This window comes from Aristolochia californica, unplaced genomic scaffold (genome assembly GCF_029961685.1).
Source record: "Aristolochia californica isolate CCGP_79_NKW_82.1479 unplaced genomic scaffold, dmAriCali1.0.hap1 SCAF_13, whole genome shotgun sequence".
Lineage (NCBI taxonomy): Eukaryota > Viridiplantae > Streptophyta > Magnoliopsida > Piperales > Aristolochiaceae > Aristolochia > Aristolochia californica.
The window spans coordinates 5727703-5750394 of NW_027181804.1; the positions used below are offsets into that span (position 1 = coordinate 5727703).

At 37.9% G+C, this 22692-nt stretch overlaps 3 protein-coding genes across 3 annotated transcripts; 2 read left to right on the forward strand and 1 right to left on the reverse strand.

The window, feature by feature from the left end:
- Positions 1 to 2084: 2084 nt before the first annotated feature.
- LOC137948994 (uncharacterized) lies at positions 2085 to 7821 on the forward strand. Its single transcript, XM_068795241.1, has 4 exons — positions 2085 to 2524; positions 3355 to 3408; positions 6482 to 6607; positions 7482 to 7821. The coding sequence occupies exons 1-4, from the start codon at positions 2114 to 2116 to the stop codon at positions 7653 to 7655; spliced, it is 765 nt and encodes a 254-aa protein (XP_068651342.1). The 5' UTR covers positions 2085 to 2113; the 3' UTR covers positions 7656 to 7821.
- Positions 7822 to 11464: 3643 nt separating this feature from the next.
- Positions 11465 to 12866, forward strand: LOC137947586 (expansin-like B1). The gene is made up of 5 exons (XM_068793395.1): positions 11465 to 11647; positions 11756 to 11862; positions 11963 to 12144; positions 12412 to 12544; positions 12637 to 12866. Exons 1-5 carry the CDS (start codon positions 11503 to 11505, stop codon positions 12841 to 12843), a joined length of 774 nt encoding a protein of 257 aa, XP_068649496.1. The 5' UTR covers positions 11465 to 11502; the 3' UTR covers positions 12844 to 12866.
- Positions 12867 to 17341: 4475 nt separating this feature from the next.
- LOC137947971 (phragmoplastin DRP1E-like) lies at positions 17342 to 21893 on the reverse strand. Its single transcript, XM_068793849.1, has 15 exons — positions 21567 to 21893; positions 21412 to 21475; positions 21167 to 21274; positions 20452 to 20553; positions 19997 to 20047; positions 19851 to 19912; positions 19685 to 19775; positions 19535 to 19599; positions 19140 to 19334; positions 18908 to 19027; positions 18726 to 18796; positions 18374 to 18599; positions 18184 to 18234; positions 17687 to 18061; positions 17342 to 17597 (listed from the first exon to the last, which is right to left on the reverse strand). Exons 1-15 carry the CDS (start codon positions 21702 to 21704, stop codon positions 17469 to 17471), a joined length of 1848 nt encoding a protein of 615 aa, XP_068649950.1. The 5' UTR covers positions 21705 to 21893; the 3' UTR covers positions 17342 to 17468.
- Positions 21894 to 22692: the final 799 nt, after the last annotated feature.

The following is a 22692-nucleotide window of genomic DNA, read 5'->3' on the forward strand; positions in this document are numbered from 1 at the left end:
AGTTTCCATTTTAAGTCGCTAATAAAAATGACATCTCTCCTATAAAATTTAATGACCTATGAAGGCTTGTATGAGGCTTGCAAGCTTCCATTGTGGTGTTTTGGCTTGCCAATGTTCGAACATCACGATTGTTTGAATATTCATGTTATTGTGTTTTTGTGAAAGGAGAAACTTCAAATATTGATCTTATTCGAACATCCACTTTCTTTTAAAATTTTTCGTCCATGACTTGTTGTTATGGTCCTGGGTTAAGTACCTATGTCTTCCTCTCCTAAAAGGCCGGTCTTTTGGGTAGTATTGGCTAGGTGCATAACATTTGGTATTAGAGTAGGCGCGACGTCCCGACTTCGAGTCCCCGCGGTGTGGGAGATCTGGTCTCCTAGACTACGTGCGGGACCATGGGCGTCGCTAAGAGTTGTAAGCCGCCGTGGGCGTTGGCTTAGCGGGGCGAGGTGTGATGTTATGGTCATGGGTTAAGTACCTATGCCTTCCTCTCCTAAAAGGTCGGTCTTTTGGGTAGTATTGGCTAGGTGCATAACACTTGTTGTTTGAATATTGAGCATTTTTGAATACTTCATTAATCTAGTGAGCTTTATGTTGATCACATTATTCGAATATTACCTTTGGTTGAACCACAAATTTCACATTAGAACTTTATGTTTCTTCACATTATTTGAATTTTGCCCTTGGTGAAACAATAACCTTCTAAACAAAACTTTATGTTTCTCCATATTATTTGAATATCAATATTGTTTGAATACTCATCTTCTTGGTAGAACTTTTTGTAGTTACAATGTGATACTTCTAATCGAACATCTTTTGCCTTTTTGTCTTTTACGTTGTTTGAACTTCTTCGAATAGCCTTCTTGTTCAAATAGAAGACATTACTAGGCATTTTTTGTATTTTGGTTGTATTTCAAATTCCTTAAAGCACATCATTAAATTATAAATTATTTTTTATCATCAAAACCATGAGAGTGAGAATGTTGAGACCAACATAGAGTGCTTCCAAGATTTTCAAACTTCTGTAGGCCTTTCATGGAAGGAAACAATAAATTTTGAGCTTTTGGAGTTTTGTATGAACAAATTTGAGCACAAATAAGCATTTGCCTTTCTCATTATCAAGCATAGGTGATTAGACAACTCTAAAATATTTCTCATAAAATAACTACATTAAATGTGGATTTAATGGTCTTTATAGTGCAAAAGAAAAGGAAAAAAAACCAATTAGCCTTCTTCGATAATTGGAAGGTCAACTTGAGGTTCACATAGTTTTTTTGTTAAACAACAACCTCAATGAATTGATTTGAATTGATCCTAAAATAATTAGCACCGGTCCACAAGTTTTGATAATTGAACTTTTTCTGCCAAATCAATTTGAAGTAATCATATATGCTAGAAGAGACAAAAAAATTATTTTTTTCTTCCATATCCCTTCTTACTTATAAAATATGAACATTAATTTCAAGCTCCCTCTATTGATTTGTAGATATGGGTGGGTAATGGGCGGGTTTCTTAAAACTTGAACCCCAACCCGAATCTCACCCTAAAACCTAAAAAACCCAAAAAAAAACAAAAAAACAAAAACTTCAAACTTAACCCAATTCGGTCACCATCCCTGTAACCCTGTCCCCAAATTGTCTCCCTAAATCCAACTTAAATCCGATCTGTCTTTGCCCTATCCTGTAAACCCTACTTAAATATGACTTATCCCCGCCCCATCGGAAACTCGTCTCTCCGAGCCAGGTTTAGGTAAACCCATTGCCAACCCGAAATATAGTGGGTTTTTTTTTTTTTTTTTTTTTGGCTGCGTTCTTGACACATGGATGAATTCTAAAACCTAAACAAAGAGTTTTTAGATTGGGTTAGATGAGGTTTTTTTTTGTGAAACCCGACCCTATCCGAAGTAAACCAAAATTTCAGGCTGCGAAGTGTGGCTTGTACAAGTGAAACCCCGAAGAAGGCCCATCTACAGCCCAGGTATGCTCCAACACTTATTGGACCCCCGACGGCCCACGAGAGACGTCAGCCGAATTACAGAAAGAACTCGCTAGCAGAAGAGGCTTCACCTTCCCAGTTCCCACTTCCGGCCGAAATCAACCCACTTCCTGCAATGACGGCGGCGACAACGACGACGAGCTTGCCATGGCATCCCTTTTTCTCTGCAAATATGCGCGCTCGCTCCTCTATCTTCGTGGCCAATCCATGCTCCTCCTCGCGTCATGCGACTCATATCTTGCACGTTCAAGCGTTCCGCAGAAGTGACTTCGATGGGTTTTCGAAGAGGGTAGCATCAGGGGCGGCCTTCAGAGACGTCTGGCGGAGCGCTAACAACGGTTTCGAACGTTTTTTCTACGATGCTCAAAAAGCTGCCCAGCGGTTCGACCGTCAGTACTCCGTCTCTCGCCGCCTTGACTCCTTTGCTCGCTCCGCTGCCGTCCGCGCTCGCGAGCTCGATCAAGAACTTGGAATTCAACGGCGGTGGCGGACATTTACATTGGATTTCAGTAGAAACTGGCCCCGGGTTAGTAACTTCTTTTCATTGCGTTCTGAAAATTGTAATTTGAAATGTTTGGACTGTTATCTGGGGGGTTTGAGGTTTTTCTTAGTATATACCTCTGAAACTTAGGTGTCAATTAGTGGAAATTAACCTGTTCGATTGGAGGGTTTGTAGCTGATTGGATCAGTTTATCCGTGTATTTCTGGATGATGTAAGGTTGTTAAAGAGTAACTAGGATCCTTTCTTAATCTGAGATTTACCAGTTACAGTGTAGCTCGAATTTGACTTTGTAGTGTGGGAGCTCAATGGGAAGCCTTTTTTCTAGTAACTTTGCTTATAGGACTTCAGCCTTTGGTTCGAGGACCTTAGGCTCCTAGCTGGGAACATTTACTTTGGTCTGCTTTGGATTGTGCATTTCTATGTTTCTTGTTTTGCCCTCATCTATTGTTTCTCTTATTGGGATAGCGCTCCCTCATGCTCTGCTGTTTGTATGGGATTCATTGTGATATTGTTTGGATGTTCCTTTTTATGGAAAATTGGAACTTTTATTACCCAACCTTGTATAGCTGGGATAAGTCGATGATGATGATATTGTTACTGGAATTTGTTTTGATATTGCATTTGTTTATTACAGTAACAAGATGGGAATCCAATCCATGTCATGCTTATTACATGAATAATATATACTTCTTGTAATTTCTCTTTGCTCACTTTCTTGTAATTTAGTGATATTTTTATAAAATAGACCAGTATGCTGTCTTTCCTATGAATGATGTCTTTCTTTCCTCATAGGAATTTGGATATACTTCAGTCTCCAATTAAGTACGGTCTTAACTTATCTTTTGTTCTTGCAGTACAGGAGGGAGTTGAGTGGATTTATGGAATCTCCTCTGGGCAAAACTTCTTCTGTGAGTTACCTGATTGCCTCATAATGTTTTTGTGTAAAGTTATCTTGGGTTCTTGGTTGCTTTGTTTTACTACTACTTGAAAATTTTTCTTCAGTCTAATGCATTTTTTTATTTTTATTCAATACATTGCTTTGCAGGCAGTAATTCTGTTTTACTGTAGGGTTTAAAAATGAACATGTAAGTGGACATCTCCTTATATGCACTTTGAGGCTATTAAGTGCAACCCCATAGAAGTTGGCTATTAATATGCACTTTAGTGTTTTTGCATCAATTTGAGTTCTTACAAGGAAATGGATTTGGAAGTTTGGAACCCAAAGAAGTGCAATTTGGAAATGCTTGATGATCGTAAAACTTGGCCTTCAAAGTAGTACAATAACACTGCCAGAGTTACTGAAAATAAAGTTGACAGACAAGCCGGGAGTATGAGTAAGCTAACTACCAGCTTATCAACTTTAAGAAGTACTTCGTTTTCGATTTCCAAGGGAAGAACTTGAACTTAAGGTGTGGTTTTGTTACTAGCTGTAGCTAGTACAAGAAAAGAAAAGTCACTAAGAAACTATGGTCAGCAAAAAAAAAAGAGAAGCAATGATGCTCTAGCAATAATAAAAAAAAAATTGTATTAATTTTCAAAGCTTGTTCAAAGTTAAAGCAGATTTACCAATTTAGAAGCTTTAAAACATCTAAAGACTTGCCAAAATGAGTAACATCACCAAAATAGAATTTTCCTAGTATTAAACCTCCCAATTACAATTGAATATTGACAGCCTAAATTGAAAACTATTTATTGGAAAAGAATTCCCACAACTTTGTTCGATAGAAACTCTAAAAAATGATTTATTAACTTTTTTATGTTCCTCAATTGACTAGTAAAGGAAACTTATTAACTAATCAGTTTCCTAAAGAAAAATCTCCTAATTTTGATTTGTTAACAAGCTAGGAAACAAAAAAATAAAGTAGATGGCTTGTTCATATACCAAAGAGCAAACTCTCTACAATTTGGCGGAAATTCATTCACCTTCTTCTGGAGGTGCAAAGAAGTATGAGGTTGTTTGCAGTAATGGTGCTGAGATAAATTTTTATCGGACCTTTAGCTTGGAAATCATCTAGTAAACCATACTTTTCTGAGACTCTTCTCAATCTCCTTTCCTCTAGTATTTGGATTGGTTGCTCAGGCTTTGGATTCATGGTTTGGAGACAACAGCAACTTCAGTGCTGGAGCGTTACTCTAAGGAGGAATCTCAAATTTAAGGAAGCGGATGAGCTATGCAGCCTTTTTTCTATTCTTGAGCGTTTCATTCACTCTCCAAGCGCATAGGACACTCTAATCTGGACCCCACTTCTTTGGCAAATTCCGAAGTTTGCTGTGCTTACAAAATATCCCTGGGCAGAAGCTCTGAAAATCACCCAGCTTATATCGCTTGGGAGTTGGAAGGGCAGCACAAGGAAAATGTTTTTGCTTGGAGTGCACTCTGAGGCAGAATCCTCACCTTTGACAACCTATCAGAAGAGTGTGTGCAAATCCACAACAGCAGATGTAAACTATGTGATGAGGATGATGAAACTGTCGACGACTTGCTCTTACATCTGCAGCAGATGCACACTGCTGTTACCTATCTCTTGCAGAGACTTCATCCAGTGATTGATGGTCATCAACCTCTGCTTGCTTGGAAAACTCATTTGGAAGGCTTGCCTTGCCGACATTTGCTGTAGGATATGGAAGAAGTGTAACAGTAAACACTTTAATAATAAACAGTCTACAGTCAGGAAGATAATTGATGACATCACTTAGCTAGTGATTGTTTGGGTGTGCAATTGCCTCATTCCCGGAGCCACTCTGTTGAATTGAGCAGAAGTAGCTGGAAGCTTGTGGATAATATTTCAGGCGCTCACCATACAACAGTGATTGAATGGTCTCCCCCCACCTTTGGCAGAATTAATTTAAACTTTGGTAGATGTTGAGAGGCAGCCTCCTTCAGGCTTCGGTGACATTATGGTTCTGTTGCTCTCTTGTTCTAGGGTTCACTTGGTCAATCTGACTCTACATCTGCAGAAATTAGTGCTATGCTCCAAGGGCTTGAGCTATTCAAGGAGCACTTCTCTTAATCCCTAGAGGTGGAAGGTGATTCAAAGGCTGTGATAAGCTGGTGCAAGAGATCTCTTGAGACATTGGAACTCCTTTTTCCAGATCTATTACCTTTCAAGAAACATTATCTGTAGTAGGTTTCACATTAGCAGGTGTGCTAATGGCCTAGCTGATAACCTAGTCATGAAAGGGGTTGACCACTAATCTCTTGCTGTTCTTGTCAAACCATCTTAGTGCTTGTATTGCTGTTTGTACTCCCTTTGTTTTTGCCTATTGACCCTTAATGCAATTCGCCTTTTCCAAAAAAAGAAAAAGAAAAATGTTCTTACAAAGAAATGGTCGGGGTTCAGGTTGATCAGATATTAGTCTTCACTTCTCTCCTTTTGTTTACTCTCTCTATCTATCCATTCTGTTAGTTGCTTTTATTTTCAAAGTTTAAATCTTTAACTCTATATTATTTCACTGGCTTAGTCTTGATATCTTGAAAATGTAGTAGAAAAATAGACAGTGGTCACTGGAGCTTAAAAATCATAAATTGTAATGCTTGTGTTCCTAATGGAGTTATCCATTGTCTTTACATGACATATTCTCGTCCATGTATGATCTCAGTTTTTCACCACCAGGACTAGGAAGATTTATTCTGTCTGAGATTGAACCCCTTGAATCTTCTTTGAATATCTGTCTTTTCTTGGAATGTATGTCCTGCTTTTAATTAATTTTATGTGCATGCTGTTTTTCCTTATTGCCTTTCAAAATGCTTACTTGGTACAGCGCAAAATGTTGGAGTACATAAGAGATATATTTTTGCACAGTTACGGTCTTTGGCCATATTTGACAGTGAGACGTTGCTGGAGTATGGAGTTTGAGAATTGGGATATTGCTGCTGCACTTGGTCTTTGAACCTTGGCTTGTGTTTTTGACATTGAAGCTGTCCCAATTCAAAAGCAAAGCCCTCTGTTAACTCTTCTTTGCATCTCTTTTATTTTGCAGACAGTATTCTTCCTATGGTTTGCTTTGTCTGGATGGTTGTTCAATTTCATAATTTTGGCAACTTGGGTATTGCCATTTGCCGCACCTCTTCTCATTGGAGCTGTTGCCAATAATTTTGTGATTGAGGTAATTCTATTATGTTGCTTTCACAATTTGCATTGTGATTGAAACTGTTATCATTTTCTCAAGTTGATCACAATTTGCTCTGTGATTAAACTGTTACAATTTTCTCTAGATTGATGGTCAAGGGTGTATTAGTACACCACATTGTGATTGCATAGAGAAGGCAGTCAAATGCGTTTTCAGAACCTGAACCTGCCCCTCAATACTCATTCCCATGGTAGAGAGCTGAGAAATGTAATTTCAACTCTCTGTTTTCTCACTCGTTCTTGCTCTTTGAGTTACAGAGAGTAAAGATAGGGAAAGGAAGGCTTCCCTCTTCGATTCTCTCTGCTCGTACAGGGGGGGGGGGAGGGGGGGGGGGGGGGGGGGGAGGTGGAGGCACACACACACACACAACCTAAGAAAAAAAATTCCCTCTGTAGATCAGGAACACGTATATCTGTTTAATCCTGCCCCATTGCTATCCCTAGTTCAGTGATTGGCTACATAAAAAATTTAGGTACTTATCTTTGTAAGTACTGCAATTGAGTATAACAAATACTACTGCATACTGAAATTAAGTCATACAGGAAAATTATGACTTGATGGGTTTTCATGCCTGCCATAAACTAGCTTCATCCCATCCTAATCCCAAGAAGGTGTTTAAGACAGAATGCTTCAGATGTTACATATTCATGTCGGTGATACGTTGAAGTAAAATTTTGAGGCATGTTTGCTTTCACTATTTTACCTTTTCCTGGAAGCAAACTTCCGATGTTGAGGCATGTTTGCTTTCACTGTCGACTTACCTTTTTCCTGGAAGTAAACTTTCAATGTTGAGGCATGTTTACTACCCTTCCCCTTTTGATTTTTTTCTCTCTTGTCTAACTACTGATAGGGAGCCTGTCCAGCTTGTAAGAGGCAGTTCATGGGCTATCGAAATCAAGTCATCCGTTGCACAAGCTGCAGAAGCATTGTATGGCAGCCTGGTGACGACTCTTCAAGAGGCAAAGACTCGGGCTCTCCAAAATCAGGGCCTGACATCATCGATGTTGAGATAGAGGAGAAATGAGAGATGCAGTAGGAACTACTGCTCAGTGAGAGCCCGCCGGATTCAGACGCAGTATATGTAATTGACGGAGGAAGTAGAAAATGAATCAAATTAGCACACTTGTATTGATACTATTTGATTGATATGATCTTAATGAGTATATATATATATTTGTGTATGTATACGTGTGTGTTTAAGAAAATTGGGAAGTTGTCCAATAGACTATATAAACATAAGATATTAGATCCAAAATAACTTCAATTTCCGTTTAAAATAACAAATTTTGAGAAAAAATAAAATAATTTGAATTGTCGTTAGGAATGAATTATATTTATATATATATATCACGGTTGATTTAATACAAAAAATTATTTGGTATGAAACTTGCGAAATAGTTATCATAGTTGTTTGATCATGATTGGATGGTTGAGATAGTATTTTACATGTTTCACACCAAATAACTTTTCGTATTTGGTGTGAAATATGTGAAACGACTATTTTAGCCGTTCGATCATGATTGGATGACTAAGATAGCCGTTGATCGGATGATTGACATAGTGTTTTACATGTTTCGCACCAAATGGTTTTTTGTATTGGATCAACCATTTTATATATATATACATATACATACATATATGAGGGCTGATCCAATAACCATTTGGTGCAAAACATGCGAATGACTATTTTAGCTGTTTGACCATGATTAGATGATTGAGATAGTCATTTCTCATGTTTTGCACCAAATGACTTTTCATATTGGATCAAACGTATAAATATATATATATATATATATATATATATATATATATATATATATATATTTATTTATTTATATTGGGCTGATCTAATAGGAAAAACTATTTGTATTCCTTTTGCATCACTTTTAACTATGACAATATCATTTGCATAAACTACAAGTAATACGCTTCCCTTCAAGTCTTCTTGACAAATATAGAATGATCAATGGAACATTTATGAAACCCAAATCATAACATTGTTTGGCTAAATTTGTCAAACCACATTTGAGGAGATTGTTTCAAGCTATATAATAATTTTTTCAATATGCATACCAACTCCCTTTCAACCACAAAACCAGGTGGTTAATGCATATAGATCTCCTCCTTAATATCATCATTTAAAAATGCATTTTCGCATTGAGTTGATATATTGGCCAAGAAGAATTTGCAGCAAGTGATAATAGGATTCGTACCGAATTTAACTTGGCCTCCGAGGAGAACTTTTTCTCATAATCAACCCCATAGCACTGAGTGTAGCCTTTGGTGACGAAATGAGCTTTAATATGAGTCACAGAACTATCGGGACTGTGTTACAACCCACGAGTTTCTTCTCTGAAGGAACCGGAAACAATGTCCATGTCTGATTCTCATATAAAACATCCATTTCCTCTTTCATAGTTGCCTTCCATCTTGAATGTCTCAGAGCCTTCTTTTATGACTGTGGAACATATGAAGAGGAGATGAATGCAAGAAATTGACAACAAGAAGAAAACAACTGAGAAACAAAATTTGATATAGGATGAGAAGTGGAGGGCCTAGTACAAGTCATAGGCTCATTTCGTAGAGCTATGGGCCTAATATCAAAATGTCGACCAAATATGATATGTGAAGATGGACTTACCTTAGAGGCATCCGTAAACTCTATAAGTGTGGTATCAGTCGCACTACAAGTCTTGGAGTTGTTTGAATCGATGAAAGACCTAGAAGAACATCTTTGGAAGAATAAAAAGATGTGTCCTTAAAAAAATAGTCTCCCTAGATATTACCTTTCAAAGAGAAGGATTATAGTAGGCATAACCTTTTTGGGTACGAGAGTAACCCAAGAAGATAGACTTAAGTGACTTAAGATCAAATACTCTTTTGGGGGGATGTGACATGAACAAAACATGTGCATCCAAACACTTTCAAGGGAAGGGAGACATGGTCTTCATCAGGAAATAAACAAGTATCCAAACCTTTGTTTGATGATACCAAGGAAAATCATAAGAAAAACTTTGGATAGCCTAATTCCTCAATTCATTTTCTAATAGTCGGATCTAATTGATGCCCCAAAAACCCTTCCAACACCTTCAGGGAATTTTTTGATACCTTGTAGGCAATTTGCACAAGCCCAAAACCTAGAAATTCCCAAAGTAATGACTTAAAAAAACGAATGAATTTTTCCATCATCATTTTTTTTAGCACAAACACATTAATTAAAAGAATTCCCCAAACCTTGCAATGGGAAGGCAACAAATATTGACCAACAATAATGGACAACCACGATAGGCAATGAACATGGACAACAACGATGGACAATGGTGAATGGGAGCTCAAGGAACAGTGAGGAAGGGATTCTCACCTAAGTGTGTCGTTACACGGGCTTGGTGAATGAGGAAGGGCTTGACAAATGGGAGGAACAACAACTGTGAATGGGGGCTCAACAAAGAACGAGGAAGGGCTCGACGAATGGGAGGAAGGGCTCATGCCAAATTAAAACCCGACCATTTATCAAGCATAAGTGCTAATCTAACGGTCGAGTTTCAAGTTTCTTAACTTTCACATGAAATAGTTTTTCACCAGACTGCCCCTATATATATGATCATGATCAAATGGTTGAGATAACGTTTCACATGTTTTGTACCAAATGACTTTTCGTCTTGGATTAACCCTCTATATATATATATATATATGTTATACGATAACCCTTATTTTCATTTCTTCACATGATTTCTCTATAACCAACCAAGCTTATTCTTAATGAGACTAAAAATAAATGTTCACCCCACTTGACATTATCAATACCTATCTGGGACCCTCACCTAAGATCGTGATAAAGAACAATAGACAAAGTGGATATTGAGGTCCCCAATAGCTGTAGGGATCATCATCTATCGTGAGAAGGGAAACTGGGCCCTTAAATTGAGAAGTTTGGGAAAGGGTACCCCACAAGGTGAGCTGAGGAATCTTAGCCAAAGTGGAGGTACACTTCGGTAATGTCACATACATGTCACAGCTTTCCTGACTTTAAACTTCGTGGAAGTCCATTTCATGAGGCAGTGACCCAAGGCCGCCCTACCCCTCATTCGTGCAGTGAACCAGAAAAAAAATGGAGACATGATAGTCACAGAGGCAAGAGGCAAGAAGCCTCTTGCTCTTCCGCAAACAAAAATTAGCAAACAGATAATATTCAAGGGGTCTCTGGAATCCAGGGAGAAGAACCTGAAAGGGTGTCTTCCTCACATTCTCCACAACATAATTCAAAGCTCTGAAGGAGAGATTGTGGATGTGCCTAACCTGAGCTGAATGGTGCGGGCTCACCAAACTGAGGCTTCCTCAAGAAACATCCGAGGAGTTTCCCAGCTCAAGTGATTTCTTCATCTGGGTCGTAAAGTTTTTAATATCTGCTTTCTGACTTGGTTACGCGAGTCCTTGGCTGCCAAAGTTTCCACTGTAGGGAGGTGCTTAAACCTCCATCTTTCACACTTAATATCACCACTTGTTTCAACGGAAGAGAAACAATGAGTATTATAATGGCAACAGCAAAAAGTAAAACATTTAGATAATGCTAAAGTGAGACTACGAGCGTTTCCATTAGTTTACGATCAAAAACGAAGAAACAAAGCATTAATCGGCTAAGCAAATCCAAGAAAAGTCCAAGATGGTAGCTGTCAAACCATTCCAGATGCTGAACCAGTCGTTCAAATCTGGAACGGAATGTCAAGGACCAAGTTCTACCGACTTGGAAACGAGGTTGGCGAATTGGGCGTTCATTCTGCTATAAATACTCTCCATCTCCCTGCTTCATTCATCATTCACTACTACGTTCTTTCTTTTCATTGCTGATCTCTGTTTCCCTCGTTCTCTCCTCAATGGCGCCTTCATTCAAACACCTTGCCTGCATCTTCTTCTCCGTCCTTTTAACTCAAGCTCCGGCGAGAGCAGCAACTTGCAAGGACTGCTTTGTACAATCACGCGCGGCGTACTACCCCAACTCCGACGAGGCTGGCACAGACAGTGAGCACCCACCATCTTACTCCCCGTTATCACCTTTCACTTCTCTTTGAAGTTTTTAAACTTTTTCTCCTCAGAGAACAGAACCAACTTGTTCGATTAATTTTGCAGCCGGAGCATGCGGGTTTGGCACATTTGGAGCGACCATCAACGGGGGCGACGTCTCCGCGGCCTCCGAACTGTACAGGGGCGGCGTGGGTTGCGGATCTTGTTTCCAGGTAAACCAATTCATCACAGTTGAAGAAGAGAACACGTAACGTTCTTATCGGTAGTAGCTTAATTAATTTAACATCTGCATGGGTGCGATTAATTAACCAGGTGAGATGCGTCAACCCTAACTACTGCTCCGACAAGGGAGTGACGGTGGTAATCACTGACAACGGAGCTAGTGACCGGACGGACTTCATCCTCAGCCGCCGGGCCTTCGGCCGGATGGCTCAGACCAATGACTCCGCTGCCTCCCTTCTTGCTCTTGGCGTGGTTGATATCGAATATAGACGGTAGGCATTCTCACAATGTACCGATCTTTCTTAAAACCTGAAACGCATCACTCGATAAAAAAAATAAAAAAATGTTTCTTTACATAATGACTAAGCTTTGCGAATGCATGCATGTATGTTCATGCAAATTTATTGCTGTTCAAGAAAGGTGGAGAGATTGCTTTTCCCGTTACTTGTTTAAAGGCCTTTCCGTTTAATCATGCTTACCGTGATAGTCATGAAGTGAAGAAGAAAGAATGACTAAAGCATGGCCTGGTTCTTTTTCAGTGTCTCTTGCAGCTACCCAAACAAGAACATCCAGTTCAAGATAGATGAAGCCAGCGACTACCCCAACTACCTGGCTTTCACCCTATGGTACCAACAGGGGAAGAGAGATGTGATTGCTGTTCAGCTCTGTGAGGTAAATTTTTTTCTTTAAAACGCTTTTGAAAAGGTTATTAACATTATATTAATCGTATTAGCATTGCTTACCTTCCAATTTGATGTGTTTAGACTGAGAATCAAGTGTGCAAGCTGTTGGAACGGAGCCACGGTGCAGTGTGGACGACGGTGTCGCCGCCCAAGGGGCCGTTGGCGATCAGGATGTTGTTTAGTGATGGTGAAGATGGAGAGGAAACATGGGTTGTGCCCACTAATGGCATCCCTAGTGACTGGCAACCAGGAAGTGTATATGATTCAGGAGTCCAAGTGGATTCTTAGATGAATAAGCTCTCAAAGATGCCCTCCATTTGATTAGATTAGTGTCATTGGTTATGTGTTTGGGTGATTGTCTTGGTGTGGTAGGAAGAATTAGATGGTTTATTAATTTATTAATCTTGTTCATTATGTACCTATGGGTTTTTAATGGAGTCAGAAATGTATTTCACAGTGAAATTTAATGTTATGGAGCTTAAAAAAGCTGTTTATTGTAAGCTATGAGTTTCTATTTTGTCCTCCAGAATGAGTTCTTGAGCAAGAATCTCATTAGACTTCTTTGAAATGTGAAAAGAAACTGAGAAAAGTATTCGTGGGAGAGAGCAGATTTTCTTCGTTACAAGACGTTTTGTTCTGGACAGTGTTCATGGGAGATCAGAAAAGACATGAAATTACGTACTGATTTGATTCTTGGGAGATAACACTCGATGCAATTTTGACGAGGGAGAAGGACGACTTGCATCTTCTCTTCATACGTGTTTGAATGCTCGACTTCAGACGCCGTGGTAAAAAGAAAAAAGTTGGGATCTCCTCTGTAATCTAAATTTCAGATGAGATCGTTTTTCCCTTGTAACTGGTTGGTGGATCAGCCACCGAGTTGGAAACCAGCAACTTAACTGGTTATAACTACAAAATATATATAAAAAAAGGCATGAGGGTGTTGATGTTGTTCAAAGTTTCAGATTGATAAGACTAACATACTCAATGAGGATCTTGAAACTAATATTTTTCATTTAACTTTTGGTTCTCTTCTCCCAATCTCATCCCATGACTTGCATAAACTTTGCCAATTTTTTAGTTTTTTTGTTTTTTTCTTAGTTATTTCAAAATTTTAGTTCCATCTAGCTTCTTCATTCTTCACGGACACAAAGCATAGTCATGATCAAAACACATGATTCTTCACTTGTTCTCAACTAGTGCAACTTCTTCCCCCTCTTTGTAAATTCAACACTTTCGTTGCTTTCGACATATTTGAGCTTAAATTGCCACTATTTCTTGAGGAGTCATTTTGACTCTTCTTCTTCATTCTTAGATTCCTCGTCTCAATCACTGCTTCCTTGACTAAACATTTTAGTCAAAGCCTCGTCCATGCATTCCACTTTTATCCTTATTACTTCCAATATTTCTTTGATGCCTTTCAACTTTTCATCCATGTGCTCATACAAAAATGTTACTACAGTCCAAAGCTCTTAAAAAAATCTTGAGCTTGTCTGTCTTTTCCTTTGAGAGAACAAATGGTACGATTTTATGTATTTTTTCCCCTTTTCAGCTTCTATCTTTCTCCTTTTCTTCTCCCCTATATACTTTCAAAACCATAGAAATTGTTATATATCCATGTAATTTATTTCATATGAACTCATAAAATTAACACCTTGACCCTTCAAGAAGTGTGTTAAAAGTCATACATGAATTAGGTATTTATCTTTCGTAATTCGACAAGTATATTCCTTAATACACTTTTCTCTTCTCTATAATTCATACAGTAGCACATAATTGCTGAAAGTAAGAGTGCCATCTTCCCTTCCATCAATGGTGAAAATCATATATAGAAGCTCACAAAATTTTTTATACCCGGGTCAACTTTTTGGTATCAAAGGCATTTTAGGCATTTCTACTTCCATGCATAAGAAGCACAATCACTATTCTCCTTCATCATTTATCCCAATAAATTCAGTTTTACCTTCATACCAAATAGCCTTTGACAAGGGTAAATCTAATTCATTTGGAAGGCCTTTTACTTAGGAGATTCTCTCCTTTCTCCTTGTTTCTTCATTTGTAAAGGGCTTGTAAGGTAATTTCTTGAAATTTCTCAATGTTACATACTGAATGGGAAGATAAAATGTAATTTCTAATTCTTCATAACCATTCTGGCTTTTATAGTGGATTGCAGTCATTCACCATTTGTTCAAATGGTTTTGTCTCTGCTAGATCTCTCTGTTGTCAAATGGTTTTGCCTCTGCTAGATCTCTCTGTTGGCATTCATTAGGCATTCCATTTGGATTGTTAAGTTGATTAGTTCAACTTAACTCAAAAAATCTTTTTTAGCACCATTTGACATTCCGTTTGAATGGTTATTTGACATATTTCAAGCCACCATTTGAATGTTTAGGTGTTTCGGCATCAATTTCTAATATGCATCGTTCGAATGAGTTATGACCAATTGAATGGTCAATTCCAATAGTATTTTTTAATTTTTTTTAAGTATTGAAGGTAGATCGTTGAATGGAAGATTTTCTTATTAATCATCTAAGTTCTCACGAAAAAATCAATTTTTGTAGGTGAAAAATTCTGACAAAAACTAATTTTTCGTTGAGAAAAGTTTTTTTAAGTGGAAATTTTGTTGACAAATAACACCGACCATATCGCATTGACAAAAGTTTTGTTGGCAAGAAATAGAAAACACCAAGACAATGAGAAAATTTAAGACAATTGTGAGATGACAAGAGCCCCATCACTAAGTGCATGAAAAATGATACGATCCTTTTGTGTAATTTTAGTGATAGAATAGAAAAGGAAGGAATTTGGGGGAGAAATTGATGAAACTAGGGAAGAATTGGATAAAGAAGAGGTTTAGAGGAGAGGCTACACTAACATAGAAAGAAGGCTATAATTCTTCTCCACCCTTCTCTTAGATTCTATTCCTTTTATTGAGTTCATAAAGTATATATATATATATATATATATATATAAAACTACATCAATTGCCACTAAGAATAGAAATTACATTATTGCCATTACTTAAATTGAACACACATTCATCTTTGATGATGGTCGATCGATTAGACTCAATTAATTGATCATGTTTTGAGGATGATCTATGATGATCAATTATACTTATTCCAGTTGATTGGTCATCCTTATAAATTGACCATAACATTCTTCTATATGATTGATCATAGCCATTCAAGTTTGGGGGAGAATTAACTAAAGCGGGGAAAATTAGGATGAAGAAGACACTAAAGGTTAAGATTTTGGAGTTGAATTAAAATTTCACTCATCCACTACAAGCACTTTCTCGTACCAGTTCCATTTACACACATTAACATATAAAAGCTTTATTTTTCTCAATTTTTTTTTATAAATCTAGATTAATTTTTCTTATTTTTCTTGAAGTGATATAATTTCTTTAAACATTGACTATAAAGCCTTGTTAGATTAATGTCTAAAAAAAAGCCTTTTTGTACTTCAAATCAATTATAAACTCATTGAAAATTTTAGTAGGTTTTAAAAAATTTCCAAAAATATTTATATTATGATTTTCTAATGTGGTTTTGAGATTTAGTTGATGCTAATTGAAGCTCTAGCTGCCAGAAGATTGATATCTTACATGGTTAGAGTGCATCAATTTCCCTAGGTATCAAAGTGCATCAATTGCAAATACAAAGCGTTTTAGGGTCGGTTTGGAACCCCTAGAAAAGAAAAGAAAAGAAAATAAAAGAAACTAGAAGAAAAGAAAAGAAAAGAAATGAGAAGAAAGAGGAGAAGAGAAGAGAAGAGAAAAGAAGAGAGAAAAGAAAAGAAAAGAAAGAGAAAGAGAAAAGAAAGAGAAAAGAAAGAGAAAATAAAAGAGAAACGAAGAGAAAGAGAAAATAAAAGAGCAATATAATTTCTCTTGTTTGGATACACATATAACAAAATAATAATATTTTAAAATTTTCTCTACCCCTTTCTATTTCTTTTCATTTCTCTTGGAATTCCACCATTTTTAAGATTGAAAATATTATAAGTAATAGAGAAACTATATTTCTCTCTCATTTTCTTTTCTCTCCATGATTCTCTGTTATCTGCTGCCAAACAAAAACAACAGAAAATCACTTTCTTTCTCTCTCTTTTCTTTTCCTTTCTTTTATAGGGTTCCAAATAGACCAATAAAGTGATGAAAAAAAATTGTCCTTCATTTTTTAAATGAGAAGTTTTTTTGCCTCTATCTTCTATTCCTTTTCAACTTGTCACCATTCATTCATTGACTCCATGAATTAGTGAAGCTCTTTCAATTGCTATTTTATGCCTATTGTATTGGAAGTTTAGAATTGCTTAAAACGAGCATGAATATCAGTCCCAAAAGGTGTAATTTTTTTTTTTTCCTCGTAAGTTTTCTAGAGCCTAAAATCTAGAGTATTGCTAGCTTTGTAGAGCCGTTAATCTAGATGGAAGTGTTAACTAGTATTGGAATCTAGCAATTTGTACATGAAAGTCTCTAAGTGAGATTTTGAAAAGCAATTTGTACAAGAGAATATCTAGGGACTGCAGTTATTTAGCCTAAAGGACTCGTGATATATAATCACCCCCATTTTATCATAAAAAATAACCATAATAATTTTTAATAAAGATTAAAGTAATAAATAAATATAAAATATAATCACTTGATTTCTATTCTTGGCTGCAATGGCTGGGCATCAATATTTTTTTCTTGGTCTTTCTCTGTTTTGCTACGATCCTATAATGGTGTTGTTTTATTCATATGGGGGAAATTTCGGATCACAGACATGCACTAGAAAAGGCAAAAAGAAAATCGAACCACTTCCTGCTTTCAGAATGAATACCCGTCGTTCACAAAGCAACGAGGCAAACTAATCTTCTGTAATCTATGGCAACTATGATACAAAACAATCACATAGGAGTTTCACGTCCTACCTGGCCCAAGAAACAGCTTCAATTTCATCCCTTGCCGACTTGTACAATTCAAGCCGCTTAGCACATTGTAGTCTACGTTCCATCAGTGCAGGGTCCTCGTCCAAAAGCAGTGAGAGCTGCTTGGCCTGCCCACGTTAAATGATAGAACATTATGGGAAAAGAAACAAACAGGCGAGAATGTTATGAAGCAAGGCATAGCTGTAGCTGACACTACCTCTTTCTTTCCAACTTGGGTATAGAAGTAATTCAGTAAAGAACGCTTGGCTTCTCGAACCTGACAGTGAACCACAGCCTTCGGGATGGTGTTTTTGAGGGTGTCGGAAACCATGGATGTATAGGACTGAACGTTTGACCCAATCCTCCTGAAGTGTCCATCAGTGTAACGATCAATAGCAGCAGCCGATGCAGCCGGGTTTCCACCCTTTTCCATTTCCTGAGGAAGCTTCCGGAAGAAATCTACAGTTAAATAGGAAGATTCCATTTCAACCATTCGCAGTGCTGTTTTACGACCTTCTTCACGGAATCTTTCCAGAGCTTCATAGGATGCAGCAGCTAATTCAGCTTGTAGTGTAGGGAATCGCTTCAGTTCCTGCCGTCACATGTGGTGGTCTTGATATTAAACTTTTGCACGGCCGGACACAAGAGGATAAATTTTTTGCTTGACCAGAAAGAAGAAGACAATATAAAATATTCCTTAGAAAAGCCCCTCACCTGTGTTTCTCCAATTGACTTCCTAACAAGCTCTTTCAAAACGAAATGCACCTGCAAGACACATTCCACACATAAAAACTTAGTAAATGCATTAAGGGTATCATCTCAACAATGAAAAAAACAAACAAATAGACTCAGTTATGACACTAAAGAAATGAAGCCTCAAGCTCAGGAACAATGATTTCATTACAGCATCTACTGAAGCTTCAGCAGGGCCCTTAAAATAACTCAGAGCACCGTCAATAAGACGACGATAACCTTGCTCAGGGGCAATAAGATGAGGCTGATAACCATCTGCTTCTGAAACCACTTTCCTCACATTCTGCAGAGAAAGATGCCGATCAAAAGGAAGCTTCTTCAATGCTGCAGGGAGTTGGTTGTCAAATACACCATATATGCGATCACCACCAGGTCGCCTGTACTCAGGACAATTCCCATTGCATATCAAAGCATATTACACACAGCAAGTAATTGCAAAAATATCACAGCACAAATTAGTCCAATGGTGAGCAAAAAATACTGGGAAATGATAATTGCATTACCCTCCATCCAGATGCTCTTTAAATATTCGGTCAAATGCACGGCAGAGCTCCAAGATCGTGTACAACTGGGCCTGAATAATAGACATACAATATAACAGAGACAATGAAGAAGAGTTAATATTCAACCAGTTACACTCTAAAAATTTGAATTGACTAAATGAGATGATCCATGAGAAACTTACCCCTGCATCAAGAGCAATGGGCCGACCAAGATGGTCCATCTCGGATTCTAGCTCATCAATCGTTTTGTTAATCAAGGATGTGATACTTGGAATGCGTGCTCTGATGACAGACTCCAAATGCTGCAAATGATGGTTACCGCAAAAATCAATCTTTTATTTTCTGTGATTTCTTTTTTGGGTCACTTTACAAAGTATTAATAAATGATTCAGGATCTCAACTATAAGTTTTTACCTTTGAAAGAAGCTTTGCTAGATACTCTGAGCCCATCTTGCTTGCCAAGTGTGAGTAATCGGGACTTGATGCGAAGTACTCTCGCTCCCTTCTCCTTGCAACAATCATATCAATGTTCTTATTGATATCTGCTTGGGAGCGGTTAACTATTCCAACCCAAGGATGTTGGAGCCGATATGATCTTCCTTCAAGAACCTTCAAAATTATGTGAAGGAAATTACTCACTCAAAAGAAAGACAAGGATGACAAATATATGAAGCCACTTGTTCTAGTTTGTTCAATTATCCAACCACCAACAGCTACAAGAGATGAAGTACGTTACTTCTATACCAGCTGAAAACTTGGTTACAAAAGATGGAGTCTTTTTTGTACCAGCTTAAAAGTTGGTGACTTACATCAAGAGCATTTGTTCCCTTATCCATCAAGTCTAGCTTAGTCAAGACACCGAATGTTCTCTCACCTAAAAGCCAAGTTCAAACAGATCAAATTTACCTAGTGACAAACACAAAAGAAAAATGTGAAACTTGTTGGACAGGGAAGATTGCCTGGTGGATCAACTTCTCGAGCAATTTTGATAGCATCAGATGTAGCTATATCCTGATTGGCCGGAGATATGGCCAGAATGATGCAATTGGGCTACAAAAAGAACAAGCATCCATTTAATCAGTAAAACCAAGATTTGCAAAGATCATAGAAACATTTCCAATTCACCTTTTCAACATACGAGCGGACCATGTTCTCAATATCCTGAACAACACTCTCTGGTTGTCCCTCTGTGCAAAATAGTTTAGCATTCTTTAGAAATTAAGTGAAAGACAATACCAAACAAAGACAATACAGTCTGAAGAGAATATTACCAACAGCAACCTTTGTTAAACCTGGTAGATCAATCAGTGTCAAATTGACAACTGCAAAGTGAAACACAGAGAATTTCAATTAAAAGAGAAGAATTTATTTTAATTACTCCAGGCACCAAAAATATTTGAAAGTAAACTCATTTAAAGAATGGGAAAGCTCAAATTTATGGGACAAAAGAAAGAAGAAAGAAGAAAACGACAACAACAACAACAATGATGACAACAATGGCAGAAAAGAAATTTACCGAATTGGTATCCATATTAAGCTAATTAAATTAAATAATGAAATAAGGGTTAACAAAAACAAACAGAACAACCCAAACTTATCTCAACTATTCCTGCCAACCAATACATTTTTTTAGCTAAGACCAACATAATTTAGCATTAAATTTTTGCAGTAAATACAAAAAATAAGCTGGGAAATGGAAACAATCAGTAGCTAAACAAATACATACCATTTGGAGAGTAAATGCTGAGATGAATGGGAATTGGAGATATCTGTTTCGATCTCCCAGTTATTCTATCAGTCTCATCTTGAATCTCTTTCCGCACCATTCCTACAGCAAGGAAATAGTAAGCCACACAATGCTAGCATCAAGATGAGTTTCTGTAAAGGACATGATTATTATTGTGATCTACAGAGAAGTACATGAAGTCATAAAAGACAATAAGAAGTTTCAACACTCTTTGCCTTCTCAGAAACTAGCATGAACACAAAGCATAGAAGGCCAACAATCACCACCCAAAAGAAAATATCTCTGGCAAGGAGAAGAAGATTCGAGCAAAGAAATAATAAATCAATCTGCAACCAATTAAAGAGGTAATGGCGAGCAAAAAATATTCATCACCTAAAGAATATACATGAATTCATTGTGGCTTTTACGTACAAATGGTACTTGAAGCAATTGACACATGTCAGACATATACCTCACCAATCGGTTCCCAATTTTCACACTCATTTTACATCACAGATGGTGAATCTCTAACAGAACAGATTTTTCTCACAAGAAAGCAAAAGAGTCTCTTCTGTGCATTTATAGTATCCTTTGGAAAAAAATAAAAAATAAATCACAAGCAATTGCATCAAAATAGATTCATTTCTCCGTAGAACCGCCGTCACAAAAATATTTTAACTAAAAATAGCAATCCACACGCTTAATCAAAACCTACCAAAATCCGTATATTTCTTCCTCGGCAAGTGCAGAAATTCCGCATACTCCGCCTGTCCTTGCTCAGTCTTGTGCAGCTGCAAAACCAGAGGACGCCTTGTGACGATCCCTAGAGTTTGAAAAAGAAAGAACGCATAAGAAGCGGGATACAATTCAAAAACAAAAGAAGCAAACACAAGAACAAGTTCGAATTCCGAAAAAATAACAAAAAGGAAAAAAAAAAATCTTCAACGACAAAATCCTAACCAGATCCTCTCGGTAAAAAATCTCGCCCAACGATGCTCTCCAGAACCGACGACTTTCCCGAACTCTGCACACAAAGTAATGCCACAAATCGTCATTCACACAAAAGAAAAAGAGACCGATAGAGGCAACCAGATCAAGAGATCACTAAAACAAACCTGGCCCCCGACGACCGCAACGGACGGCAGCGCCTCCCAAAGCGTCGGCAACGCATTATCGCCGCCAAAGTCCCCTAGCACAGTACAAGCTCTCTGGATTCTGTTAACGAGACCGATCAAGCTCTCCATGGTCGTCATCTTCGAATCCCCAACGCGAGCCTCAGCTTTGAAACCCTGGGATTGAGAGATCTAGAAAGGAAGAGGGTGGTGGGAAAGAAACGGGAGGACTGTAGTGGGTTGGTAGGTTCTTTCAGGCGTATGTGCGTTTTTTTCGCATCTTCTCGGACCCTTTGGGAAAATGGGAGAGAGTGGGCCCCGCCGGGTTTGATGTGGAAATGACCGTGGACAATCTTTGTCCGGAGTTGAGCTAATTTGAAATTTCGAACTTTGCAAGAAGGAAAGCCGAAGCAGCTATATTTTCTGAGAGCTTTTCAACGGCAAAGACGAGAGCGAGACAGCGGCTTTGGGTGGTGGGCCGTGGGCGTCTCCACATTATTCCGACCCTAAAAATTTGTGTTTGGGTCAGGAACGGTTTTTCCCAAACCCGACCCGACCGCCATTTGAGACAGAGATAGCAAATAGGATTGAGACGGGTCTGATTTATGAGGAAGGGGTAGAGATAGTAGGGTTTAGGTCGGATTTCCACGAATCGGGGTGGATACGAAGTTACGAAGATGGTCAGGTTTAACGATTTAGATTTTTTAGGGTTTTTTTTTGGGTTCGGGTTTTAGGGTCAAAAATTCGGATTCAGGTTTGGGTTTTAGTAAACCTGACCTCGACCCAACCCGTGCCCACCCCTATGTGTTATGTACTCTTTCCTAATTTCCTGTTTTAAAAAATATATATTATTATTCTAATAATGTTTCCACTCATGTTTTTTTAAGGGTGGGCATTATTCGAGTTAGGGACAGGTTTCCCAAAACCGGATCCCCTAACCCGATCACTACCCCCGAGAAAACCCGAATGAGATTAGAAAACCAACCCCATCCCCACCCCGTTCCTTTAATATTCTACTTAAGTTAAATAATTCTTTTTTTTTGGTTTATTAAACCAAGTGTTATTTTAATATGAGGGGGGGGTATTATAGGCATACATCCCCACGGGTCGGGTTCAGGGAAACCCTAAG

What these genes read in the sequence shown, in the direction of transcription:
- LOC137948994 (XM_068795241.1), top strand. Translation starts at nt 2,114, where the DNA reads ATGACGGCGGCGACAACGACGACGAGCTTGCCATGGCATCCCTTTTTC. An exon ending in TCAGTAGAAACTGGCCCCGG is followed by an intron (nt 2,525 to 3,354) that starts GTTAGTAACTTC and finishes TTGTTCTTGCAG; the next exon opens with TACAGGAGGGAGTTGAGTGG. An exon ending in CCAATAATTTTGTGATTGAG is followed by an intron (nt 6,608 to 7,481) that starts GTAATTCTATTA and finishes AACTACTGATAG; the next exon opens with GGAGCCTGTCCAGCTTGTAA.
- LOC137947586 (XM_068793395.1), top strand. Translation starts at nt 11,503, where the DNA reads ATGGCGCCTTCATTCAAACACCTTGCCTGCATCTTCTTCTCCGTCCTT. An exon ending in CGACGAGGCTGGCACAGACA is followed by an intron (nt 11,648 to 11,755) that starts GTGAGCACCCAC and finishes TTAATTTTGCAG; the next exon opens with CCGGAGCATGCGGGTTTGGC. An exon ending in GTTGATATCGAATATAGACG is followed by an intron (nt 12,145 to 12,411) that starts GTAGGCATTCTC and finishes GTTCTTTTTCAG; the next exon opens with TGTCTCTTGCAGCTACCCAA.
- LOC137947971 (XM_068793849.1), bottom strand. Translation starts at nt 21,704, where the DNA reads ATGACGACCATGGAGAGCTTGATCGGTCTCGTTAACAGAATCCAGAGA. An exon ending in TCCGCTCGTATGTTGAAAAG is followed by an intron (nt 19,776 to 19,850) that starts GTGAATTGGAAA and finishes TTCTTTTTGTAG; the next exon opens with CCCAATTGCATCATTCTGGC. An exon ending in AAAGAGCATCTGGATGGAGG is followed by an intron (nt 18,600 to 18,725) that starts GTAATGCAATTA and finishes TCCTGAGTACAG; the next exon opens with GCGACCTGGTGGTGATCGCA.